At 38.7% G+C, this 12,678-nt stretch overlaps 1 protein-coding gene across 1 annotated transcript in view; it reads left to right on the top strand.

Annotated features, from left to right (window-relative positions):
* Positions 1 to 12,461, top strand: part of Pot1 (protection of telomeres 1) — a 64,701-nt gene extending 52,240 nt beyond the window's left edge. Inside the window, exons 12-17 of the mRNA XM_026788534.1 lie at positions 1,132 to 1,337; positions 1,966 to 2,101; positions 4,317 to 4,396; positions 6,735 to 6,826; positions 10,419 to 10,524; positions 11,775 to 12,461. Coding sequence (XP_026644335.1) covers positions 1,132 to 1,337; positions 1,966 to 2,101; positions 4,317 to 4,396; positions 6,735 to 6,826; positions 10,419 to 10,524; positions 11,775 to 11,887 — 733 coding nt within the window. The 3' untranslated portion in view covers positions 11,888 to 12,461. The remainder of the gene's footprint in view (positions 1 to 1,131; positions 1,338 to 1,965; positions 2,102 to 4,316; positions 4,397 to 6,734; positions 6,827 to 10,418; positions 10,525 to 11,774) is intronic.
* The last annotated feature ends 217 nt before the right edge of the window (positions 12,462 to 12,678 follow it).

The following is a 12,678-nucleotide window of genomic DNA, read 5'->3' as shown; positions in this document are numbered from 1 at the left end:
GAGATTATTATGTTTTCAGAGAAATTCAATCCTTAAATCCCATTTCATAAAACTCAAGGAGTCTGTTTTTTACCCACATGATCTTGAACGAAAAAAGCATCTTAGAGAATGTAAGACAGCCTTTTTTTTTGTTTTGTTTTGTTTTGTTTTGTTTTGTTTTGTTTTGTTTTTCGAGACAGGGTTTCTCTGTGGTTTTGGAGCCTGTCCTGGAACTAGCTCTTGTAGACCAGGCTGGTCTCGAACTCACAGAGATCCGCCTGCCTCTGCCTCCCGGGTGCTGGGATTAAAGGCGTGCGCCACCACCGCCGGCTGTAAGACAGCCTTAAGTTACACACAGCTGGGGACAGAATCGGGACACGGACTTAAACCTTTCGATTCCGAGCCATGCCATTTCTACTCCATGAGAACTCCTGTGACTTATATGACTTGTTATTAACAATAGTAAAGTTAACACTGTTTTAAAGTAGGCGCCCTGTGGCAGTGGAATTAACTGGAGTGAAGATATGACAGCAGATTGGTACTGGGAATGACTGTAAGCTTGAACTCTAAACCAGTCCTGGGCTAAGGAGCTAGGGCAGCAGGTAACTATGTCTGCTGCCAAGCCTGATGACTTGAGTGCCCACGTGGTAGGAAATTGTCCTCTGACTTCTACACATGCTCCATGCATGTGTTTGCCAACACCGATGCAGTCTAAGTCTGTTTATGGTAAGGATTTACCTAGCCATAGAATGGCAAATACCTATTGAGTAAAATCCATTAAATCTGGGAAGTGGATTGTCTTCTGAGTTTAAGAAAGCTTCGCTGATTTAGTCTTTATGTAAAATAGTGTTTTAATTTTGTTCTGTATTTGCTTATTTTGTGGGTTTTAGTGTTGTGCCTGCGTGTGTGAATGTGCACCATGTGTATGCCCGATGCCCACAGAATTCAGGACAGGAATTATGGGTGGTTGTGTAACTCCATGTGGGTGCTGGGAAATAAACTTGGGTATATGCGAGAATAGCAAGTGCTTTTAATCATCAAGCAGCCCCTAAGGGTTTTTGTTTTTGTTTTTTTAATTTAGTACTTTATTAAATTGGAATTTTGGGCATATCCATCTATTGTTTTCTGATACTTCATTATCAATGGTTTTAGGCAAGAAGTTCCATATGAGGACAGTTTGGATAAAATTTTACAAGATGCTTCAAGTAAAGCTCTAAATACCAAGCTGCAAGATACGTCACTGTATGACTCAAAAGTCTGGTCCACTAAAGGCCAAGGAGGACGTCAGGTCGCTGTTCATTTTGTGAAAAGTGATGACATTCTCCCTCTTTCAAGTGAATGCCTAATTTTGATAGAAGGTGAGAGACTTGTTATTAGGTTTTTAAAGTGTTGTTTTGCACATTAATCACTCTTAACTATAAGTTATGGACACCTACTGTTAATTTAAATTTTTCAAAACACTGCATTAGCTAGATTCAAATATGTATAAGCAAACACATTCACCTGAATTGCATTTTCAGATTATGAATAAAATTTGCATTTATCTACCTTGTTGGATTCCTGCCTGTAATTGTGTTGTGTCTGAGCAGATCTAAATGAATAATGAATAAATTTAGGCTGATTGCTCATGGGCGGCTGTTACAGTCTTGGCCTCTGGATGTCACTGTTGTTTCGTAAAGTGGATTGAAAATCCTCTGCTAATACCTAAGTCAAGGAAAAGAGCCTTGAAAAGCCATGATAATGACAACTTTAAAAGAATAGAATTATACTTTTTTTATTTCGTTATTTTTTTATTTTATTATGTTTTTAAATCTAATTTTTAAGTAATAGTTGTTTTTTCATCCTGACAAGTTTATGTTTGAATCTGATTTGTAACTCCGTTTTCTGTGAAATTCTTTGTAGAATTTGCTGTAGCTCCCGTGTTGTCTGTCTCCCATGCCTTGCTCTGATTATATTTGTGTTATTGAAGAATTTGTTCTTTTAAAGGAGGAAGGTTCTGTGAAGTCTCTAAACTATCAAGCAAGTTTCACAGTGTGATTCCCGTGAAGTCCGGCCTCGAGGACCTGGAGCTGCTAGACCTCTCAGCGCCATTCCTCATACAGGGGAATGTCTATCATTATGGGTATGCATTCAGCTAGAGACCGGAATTCCAGATGTGTCTTCACTGTTTATTCCCTGGGCTGCTGGCTTTTCAGGAGGTTATTAGTATAGTTAGAAACAGTTCCTGAGCTACGATTGTGTATAAATGAAGTACAGATTCAGGCCTTTGAGTTTTGATCTTTTCTAGAACAGTGGTGTGTGGTACAATATTCATATGTTAGAGAGAAATAGCAAATCCAAACTTTCAGTGGACAACAGGATCATTAAGGTTAGCAACCATGTGCTGAGCTCTCTATTCAGTAGGTTAAATGTATTGAGGCAACCCTGTTGTGAGTTCAAGAGCATCCATACTAAATTTTTCTTGTATATTTCTATTCTAGAACACACACATACACAGTGTGTATGCATGGCAATGCACCGTGGGTATAAGACTTTGAAGATGATCTTCCTAGGTCACAGAATTTAGATGCTAACCAAAGGATTAGTTTAGAGTTGAAAACCCAGTGAATTCAACAACTGCTGAGCCAGCATGTTGCAGAGTTTCTGCCCCTGAAAACTGGCAGAGAGTATGGGGTCTGTAGATTCTGCCCTGAAATGAGCATGAAGGAAAGCACCTATACTTGTGGTGAAACAGTCACCCTGGAAATGCTCTGCTTCTAAAAGCCTTGTTCTGCAGCCTGGGTAGATCTTATCATCCCATCTTCCATTCCCTTCTTACTGTTTTTCTCCTAATGTGTAACATTTGCTATTCATTATTACTAATGAAACTAAATTTTGATTTTTGTTATAAAATTACTTCCTGCCATTACCATACCTACTACTCTATTGTGGTCCTTACGGGGACCAGTAGGCTTTGTCCTTGGTTTTGTTTAATACACAGTGGATGAAAACCTTCAGCAATGAAGTAAAATAAATTAGTAGCTGTTTTTCCTCTGAAGTACCCAGTGCCTTCATATCTTTTTATCTTCTGCAATTTTTATATACTACTCAATTGAAATGTCAAAACCCACCGTATTCTGTGCTTCTGTGTTTAAACTTTGTTTCTTGTTTGTGATCTTGCTCCTTTTCCTTCCTGCTTTCCCTCTTGTCTTACTAGCACAGTACGCATTGCCAGTCTAAGTCAGGAAAGCAGCAATTAGCCATTAACTTGCTTTGTGATTGTCTAATATTAGTAAATAAGTCTCACTCCATTATCTTTTTATTATTGCTGTTAATAAAAAAGTATTTATATATTTGATGATTAAATGATAAACCTGAAAATAGTCACCTCTCTTTTTCCAAATACATAAATGAAAAGCATTGTTGAATTTACTTTTAAGCATATTTTCTTACTATATTTTATAAACATTTGATCATACTTAATAAAGTTGGATTACTCATCCTTAAAAATATATTAATATATAAGGAGAGCAAATTGTACTAAACAGTGTTCAATTTTATATTTCAAACAGTAACTATCTGGTGTCATAAATTATATATCTCTGAATATATGCTTACAAAAATATTAATTTCCCTAAAATCTAACTTGTTCTCACTGTTCATTCAGAATGATTTTTTACTGTTTTGTAAGGCTGTGTCCACCAGACATTGCTAATAGAGCTATACATTCAGAGTTCCTTCAACTTTTCTCCCGTGTCTTCTTGTTTTAACAAGAAAATTCACAACCAAATTAATTTTGTCTAGAGTCCAATTCCTGATTCTCAAATTATTCTGAAGCCCATTGTCTTGGTTATTGTTTTGGTACTTTAAAAGAAAGCAGTGAATTGAAGTTGCTTACAGTTTAGAGGGTGAGTCCATGGCATCACAGTGGGAGCATGGGAGCATGGAGCAGGCATGGCACTGAAGCAGTAGCTGAGGGCTTGCTTACATCCTACCTGCAAGCTGGTGTAAGAGCAACCGGTCCTGGTATGGACTTTTGACCCCGCGACACTCCTCTTCCAACAAGGTCACATCTCTAATTCTTCCTAAACAGCCCACAAACTGGGATCCAAAAATTCAGATAAATGACCCCTGAGGCCTTTCTCATTCAAGTTACTACACCCATCCTATCTTCTGTTGCTTTTTTGTAGAAAGTTAATCATAATTCTCTTTGGAAATAAGCACATTACAGTATAGTGTTTGCCCTTTTCTGTTTAATAACTGACTTTTTGAAAGTGTCCTGACTTGAACAATATGTAATAACTGAATGAATTTGATTATATTTATGTATTTACTATTTTTTCACTTATTCATTTCAGATGTAAACAGTGTTCAAACTTGAAACCTATACCAAACCTTCTTAATAAAGAACTATGGAATCCTTCCGCTGTGGCAGAAGGTTAGCTCAATTTCTGAGTTTTGTGTTTTATAATTTCAGTTCTCTTTGTCATTTGACCAATTTGTTCTTCAGCATTTATGGATATTTTTGATGGAACTAGTCTAATTTTTCTAATTTGAAATCTGTTTACAATAATTGTATTGAAAAATGAGGACTGAATATTTAAAATGTGTTTTAGTTGGGTTTCTATCACTGTGAAGAGATACCGTGACCATGGCAACTCTTAGAAAGGAAACATTTAATTGAGTAGAGGCTTACATTTCAGAAGTTCAATCCATTATCATCATGGCAGGGAGCTTGGTGATAGGCAGACACCAAGCTGGCTGCATCTTGATCAGAAGACAACAGGAGGTGCCCTCTCTCACTGGGAGTTAGCTTGAACATAGGAGACCTCAAAGGCCGCACCAACATTGACGCACTTCAACAAAGCCTCACCTCCCAATAGTGCCATTCCTTTTGGGAGCCATTTTCTTTTAAGCCACCACAAAATGTATATGACTATTTTTAAGCATTGTGACAATAATAATATTTCAATACTTGATCATTTGTTTTCCATTTAATCATTGGTCCCAAATACAAGTCCTAAGGAAATCTTTCTAACACTTTTATCTTAGCATTGGAAAAAGTATTGAGATGGCTGTTATTTTCCTCCCAAGTCTTTAGCCAGGACAAAACAGTCTTTATCTCGTGCACAAATAACAATCACCTAGCCTTTGTTTATAGCTTCCAGGAGCATGGCACAGCTTGCATTCTAAGGCATGCACTTAAAACTGTTCTATTAACTTTCGACAGTTCTTAATGTTGAGGCCAAGTCTGCTATGTACAACTGCCATGGACCATGTTCTGTCTGCTATAAGAAGGAACGTGGCAGCATAGCAGTATCTACTGTGCCTGCATTGTGTCTGTATTTTCAAGCTGGTCATCTCCCTTCCTTTGTCACTTTCCCATTGTTTCTCCTTCTCAGTAATCATTCCACTTGGCCAGTCTTTTCTCGGAGTTTATCCTTCACAGATATTGACAGCTGTTATAATTTGGGCAACCAGAATATGACAGAAATGATTATTTCTGTGAAACTAATCATTTAGCTTCTTTCTAGTAGCCAGAAATTTTGTTATATAAATATATGTTTGTGTGTGTGTGTGTGCGTGCGTGCGTGCGTACGTGTGTGCGTGCGTGCGTGCGTGCCTGAACATGTGTTTTGTAGGTGGGTTAATTTCTTTTCTTTTTAAATCTCACTTTGTATTTTGGATACGTTGTACTCTCCAATCCAGTGAGATCTCATGTTACTTTGGACTTGGTAGTGCCATGCTGTGTTCCTTGGCATAGTTTTTAAGTTCACCCTTCTTGGTCTTAGTTCAGTGTAACCTCTTAGGATCTTTTGAAGCCCCAAATCTGTTCCTGCCTTTTCCTCCCTCCCTCCCTTCCTCCCTCCCTCCCTCCTTCCCTCCCTCCCTTCCTCCCACCCTCTCTCCCTCCTTCCTTTCCTTCTATCTTTTGTTTTTTGGTTTTTTGAGAAGGGGGGAGGTTGAGACAGGGCTTCTCTGTATAACAGTTCTGTAGCTCTGGCTGTCCTGAAACTAGCTTTGTAGACCAGGCTGGCCTTGAACACACAGAGATCTGCTAGCCTCTGCCTCCGAAATGCTGGGTTTAAAGGCATGCGCCACCACCACCCAACTTCTGTTCCTGTCTTATTGCTCTTGAATACTAAAATTTTGTCTGTACCTATTTTATTCTCCTGACTTTGCCTGTTTAATTAATTTTCCTATTGGAATTTGGACTGCATGCATTGAAGATTATATAACACTGCAGACATCTATACAGTATCTTCAACTTTTGTAAAAAGGATGTTCACCTTAGTGGTAAACTTTCTTGTGATTTGGTGTATCTAATTCATTCATTTTTCTTTGTCTTAGCCAATTATGGAATCCCAAATTATGAGTTTTGTTCTTTCAACCAAATAGCATCTCTTAAAAATTAAGGGATACTCCATACTCATAATACAAAGATGGATAAACTTTTAAAAACTGCCTGTTGCTTTTTAGAACATTCTGTAATTATAGCTTTACTTTTCATATGAGCAGCATGGAAAATGTTGCGTCTTATTACTTTTTGTACTGTCTGTCAATTATTAGGATTAAGTTGCTAACTGTATAAACTGGTGCATGATTTTAATAAATTGATACTAGACAAGGAAGTCCCTATGTTTCCTTCTGTTGTAAATATTCTTAGTAAATGTCACTTACAGCTACATGCTAGAATAAACCACTTTCAACTTTATAAAGATAAACTTTATAAAGATATCTAACTGCCTTGTATATTGTGCTTTTTCCCTCACTAGTCCTGGGCATTGTGCCTCTACAGTATGTGTTTGTTATGACTTTCACGCTGGATGATGGAACAGGAGTACTGGATGCTTACCTCAAGGATTCTGTAAGTAACGGAACTGGTAAAGATATTTTATTCATAATTTATATTTAAATTTTTAGTGTATTCATGCTTCTTAGTTTTACTTCATTGAAACTTATTGAGAACTTTTGAAGCCTAAAATTCAGTTCCTCTATATTTTGTTCTCTAAAGGATTTAAAATAACTTAAAGTATATACATAGAACATAGCAACATAAATCTAATATCGTATGTCTTTTGCTTTTGCTTTTTTATTTTTTTATATTTTTTAATTTTTTTAAATTATTATTATTACAATTTTACACCTCCTCCCCTCTTCCCATTTCCCTCCCCCTCCCCCCTCCCCCCTCTCCCTCTCTCTCCAGTCCAAAAAGCAGTCAGGGTTCCCTGCCCTGTGGGAAGTCCAAGGTCCTCCTCACTCCATCCAGGTCTAGGAAGGTGAGCATCCAAACAAGACTAGGCTCCCACAAAATCAGTGCATGCAGTAGAATCAAAACCCAGTGCCATTGTTTTTGGCTTCTCAGTCAGCTCTCCTTGTCAGCCATGTTCAGAGAGTCCGGTTTGATCACATGCTCCATCAGTCCCAGTCCAGCTGTCCTTGGTGAGTTCCCATCTGATCAGCCCCACCGTCACAGTGGGTGGGCACACCCCTCGCAGTCCTGACTTCCTTGCTCATGTTCTCTCTCCTTCTCCTCATTTGGACCTTGGGAGCTCAGTCCAGTGCTCCAATGTGGATCTCTGTCTTTATCTCCATCCATCGCCAGATGAAGGTTCTATGGTGATATGCAAGATATTCATCAGTGTGGCTATAGGATAGGATCAGTTCAGGCGCCCTCTCCTCAGCTGCTCAAGGAGCAAGCTGGGGACATCTCCTTGGACACCTGGGAACCCTTCCAGTCTCTTGCCAACCCTAAAATGGCTCCCTTAATTAAGATATCTACTTCCCTGCTCCCATATCTACTCTTCCTCCATCCCAACCATCCCATTCCCCCAAACATTCCCCATCCTCCCCTTCTCACTTCTCTCTCCCCATCTCCCCTTACCCCTGCCCCACCCCCACCCCCAAGCTCTCAATTTTTGCCTGGCAGTCTTGTCTACTTCCAGTATCCAGGAGGATAACTACATATTTTTCTTTGGGTTCACCTTCCTATTTAGTGTCTCTAGGATCATGAATTATAGGCTCAATGTCCTTTATTTATGGCTAAAATCCACTAATGAGTGAGTACATACCATATTCATCTTTTTGGGTCTAGGTTACCTCACTCAGGATAGTGTTTTCTATTTCCATCCATTTGCATGCAAAACTCAAGATGTCATTGTTTTTTACCGCTGAGTAGTACTCTAATGCGTATATATTCCACACTTTCTTTATCCATTCTTCCATTGAGGGGCATCTAGGTTGTTTCCAGGTTCTGGCTATTACAAATAATGCTGCTATGAACATAGTTGAACAAATGCTAGACTTTAAAATGCTAATTAACCCAATTAAAAATGGGGTACTGAACTGAACAGAGAATTCTCAACTAAAGAAGTTCAAATGGCCAAAAAACACTTAAGGTCATGCTCAACCTCCTTAGCGATCAGTTAAATGCAAATCAAAACAACTTTGAGATACCATCTTACACCTGTCAGAATGGCTAAAATAAAAAACACCAATGACAGCCCTTGCTGGAGAGGTTGCTGGTGGGAATGCAAACTTGTGCAACCACTTTGGAAATCAGTGTGGTGGTTTCTCAGGAAATTTGGGATCAACCTATCCCAGGATCCAGCAATACCACTCCTGGGAATATACCCAAGAAATGCCTGATCATACTACAAAAGCATTTGTTAATTTTTTATTATAAACCTTAGCTTTTAAAAATAAATTTGAGAAATCAAAATCAGAGAATCATTGTCCCTGTCATGCAGAAATTCCATAGCTAAGCAAGAAAGCAGATATCTAGCCACCCTGTCATGCAGAAATTCCATAGCTAAGCAAGAAAGCAGATATCTAGCCACACTGTCATGCAGAAATTCCATAGCTAAGCAAGAAAGCAGATATCTAGCCACACTGTCATGCAGAAATTCCATAGCTAAGCAAGAAAGCAGATATCTAGCCACACTGTCATGCAGAAATTCCATAGCTAAACAAGAAAGCAGATATCTAGCCACACTGTAGTCATCTGACCGTACTTCCTAAGCTATGTGGTTGGAAGCTAAATGAAGTTACTTGATAAACAAACAGTATTGTTGTGTAAGCTGTAGAGAAACCTGTAAGACTGCTGTCGTTTCTAACACTCGTCATTGTCCTTTGGCAATTCCTTGAGGCCACCCTTAGCTGTGATCAGTTACAAGGTCTTCCTCTCCCTATAAGCAGGAACTGTCATTCCCCTGCACTGTGTGTAACAGTGTACATGGAATCTTGAAGCTTAACCTAGGCCCCGATGTGATTTTTTTCACATCTGTTCTTTCACAACTGACTGTGCACATGACTGATGGCTCTCTTCCTGAGCTCAGCCTGATGCTGCATGTCCCACAGTCTTCAACCTCAGATGACCTTCTTAGGTGTTCCACGGTAGCCCATAGTTCTAGTGAGCACAGTCAAATCACTGGCTCTCGTAGACATGAAATAATAAAAGCTAAGAGGAAGAACAACTGTTTGTTGGAATTAGAGGTTTTGTTTTTGTTTTTTTGTTTTCTGTTCTGTGGTTCTTTTTGTTTGTTTTTTTTTTTGTGGGGTGTGTGTGGGGGGGGATATTGTTTTTGTTTTAACTGCCATAAATTGGAAGACAGTCCGAGTTGAGGTTAAGAGAATTTTTTTCTAGTTTCCACAGTTCACCCAGTCACTTACTAAATGAATATTTACTGGGAAGCTGCTGCATGCTTTATGTGTTGAAGATAAAATAGTTAGCACAGCAAGAAAAAAATCTCTTCTAAAACTTAAAGTAGAAGGGGAAGAAACTAAGTATATGTTATCTTTTTTTTTTTTTTTTTTTTTTTGTTTTTCGAGACAGGGTTTCTCTGTGGCTTTGGAGCCTGTCCTGGAACTAGCTCTGTAGACCAGGCTGGTCTCGAACTCACAGAGATCCACCTGCCTCTGCCTACTGAGTGCTGGGATTAAAGGCGTGCGCCACAGTAAATGTTATCTTAATGTTATACCCTTTCATACTTAATGGATTTACTTTCCAGGGTATGAAAGTATTGTCACATCAGCCTCACTGCATGATCTTACTGTGCACATCTCAAAGCTGTTCGACTATTCCAGCAGTGAATCGGGTCTTAGATTAGACCAGTATTCCAGTTTATGCATTCCACAGCCCTATTGACCGATGTTTATAATATATCATTTTTGCAAAGTAGATATTGGAATTCTGTACATTGAAACTTTGCCTTTATTTTTTTATTTTTATTGTATAAATGTGTTGCCTACATGTTTGTCTGTTCGCCATGTGTATGTATGCTCTTTATGGATTAGAAGACATCCGCTCCCCTGGAATAAACTTCTGCTGTGCTCACTGTGTGGTGCTGCGACTCTGCCCCGGGCCCTCTGCAGGAGTAGCGAGTACCTTTATTCCTGAGCCATCTCTCCAGCCCCAGCGTTTTCAAATGATAAATATCGCCTTTGGTTTTCACTTTTAGGAGAACTTTTTCAAGATCCCAGCATCAGAAGTTCTCACTGATGATGACCTTCAGAGAAGTCTAGAAACAATCATGAATATGATATGTCCTCCAGGAATAAAAATTGGTAGGCAATATTCAAAAGATGCCTTCCTTTCTCATGGAGAAACACCTAGCGCGTTTCTAACCTGTAGACTGGAAGTAAGCAAATAGCAAGTCCATGTGAATTACTAGGTTACAAATGGTAACTGTTTCCATCTTTTGATGAAATAGTAGCTGAGACAAATATAAAGGAATTTTAAAATACTTTCAAATACATTTTAACGCATAAGTTTTGGTCCCAGCTCACTTGACTCTGAGTTTATACACACAGCATACAGACATTAAGCCTGCAATTATACCTAAAGGATACATGTTTCTACATGAAACATGTCCTAAAATTAAGCTGCATTTATCTTGTTGGATTCTTTGATGGTTTTCTTTTTAGTGTTAGTGGACTTCAGAATTTTCAGTTTTTACTTTTCAAAGTTTATGAACTTCAGTTTTTTCTGTATCAACACTGGCTAGTCAACATGCTTCTGCCTAGATGACATTTTACCAGTTACGGCTGGCACTATGTCCTTCTGTGGCCAGTGATTTCTCTTGGAAGCTGCAGATCTAAATTGTATTAAGAAGCTGATTCTTCTAGTAATTGTTCTCAGCAGCAAATATTCCCTATGCGGGCTTCTCTGTTGCTGACGTGACTGTTAGAGTTGCTCTGGCTGAGGGTATGTTCTATCAAGAGAAGGGGATTTTTGCTCATTTGGAAAAAAGTTTAATTTGGATATATTTGCTTTCAGTTTTAATTTGTGTTTGCTATTGGAATGACCATGGGTAAAACTTTTCCAAAATGAAAAGTCTCTGGGTCTGGTAACTTTTGATATATACAGGCAAGTTAGTTTTTAAAATACTTTACAATGTACAGTTCTACCAGCAACGCACAGAAGTCACCAGTTATGCTGGCCAGGCTTGAGGACTATACCGGGTGTCATTCAAACCGTCCTGTGCCTTCTGATGATGTTAGAAATGAGTCTGACTTGCTCTCAAAATGTGAGATGGCACCATTGCTGCCAGGATGGAGGAGTCTATACCTGCTTCCTGCAGGGCAGGTGACGTGTAATGCTTAGCTTAGGCTGAAGTTCAGGTTCCATGTCCTCACAGTTCATCAAGGAAAAGCCAGGGAGGCCCATAAACAGCATGGGAAGAAGTGTAAGATGTTTGACCATCTCTGCTGTCTGGTGTTTTATAAACTCAGTCACTTTCATCTGTGGCTGGGAAAAGAGCTCAGGTAGGTCCGTGTTACTTTAATGGTTAAATGAGATTTCCTTTGGTCTGTAGATACATACCCTTGGCTGGAGTGCCTCATCAAGTCCTACAACGTCACCATCGGAACAGAGCAGCGAATTTGCTACCAGATTTTTGACACCACAGTTGCAGAAGACATTGTGTAGTGCTATCATTCAGTGCAGTGCATGTGGGATTTTATAGATTTAAAAGAAAGTTACAACTCTCTCTGAGGTTATCAGAAGATGCTTTATGGTTGTCAGAGTGTTGGGCCCATTTCCACTATACTTCAACTTCAGTTCTTTTGTATAGGAAGACATTTTATTGTTATTTATGCCTTCTTGTGTACATGTTTAAAATGCCTTGTTGTTCAATGTGTTCAGGGAAGTACAGTATAAGGCTACCGCACTTGAATACCACACTTTCTTGGCTCCCATTTGTAAAATGCTGGTGGCTAAGTTTCACTTGTCTACAGAAGAATCCTTGTAACCACCCTGTTGAAAGAGGTCTGCTGTGCTTCCACATGCGAGTATATGATTCCTTGGCTGTGAGCAAATGCTTGTCTGAGTGAGTATGCTGAGAGGAGTGTTAAGTAGACATGGCAGAATTGTTTAGGTGCTGATGTTCCCCATTTCTGTATAAATGTATCTCTTTAAACAAATAGTATATTCCACTTCCTGCTTCTTTCTGTAAACTAGAAACTATCCCATTCCATACCGGCTAATAAACTCTTGAAATTTATGTTATGTGGATCATATATCTTTTGTCTTTTCAGTAGTCTTATATAAAATATTTCTATATTCTATATTAAAAATATTTAGTTGTTAATTAAATGGCTTTTTTATTCAACAGTGTTTATTAATTTATGGAGTGTTTTTCTGAAAAAAAAAGTACAATATATTTTGATTATATTTTCCCTTCCTTAACTTCTCCCAGATACTCCCCACACACCCAACTG

This window comes from Microtus ochrogaster, unplaced genomic scaffold (assembly GCF_000317375.1).
Source record: "Microtus ochrogaster isolate Prairie Vole_2 unplaced genomic scaffold, MicOch1.0 UNK4, whole genome shotgun sequence".
NCBI lineage: Eukaryota > Metazoa > Chordata > Mammalia > Rodentia > Cricetidae > Microtus > Microtus ochrogaster.
Note: the sequence above shows the minus strand (reverse complement) of the source record. Positions and strands in the feature narration are given on the sequence as shown.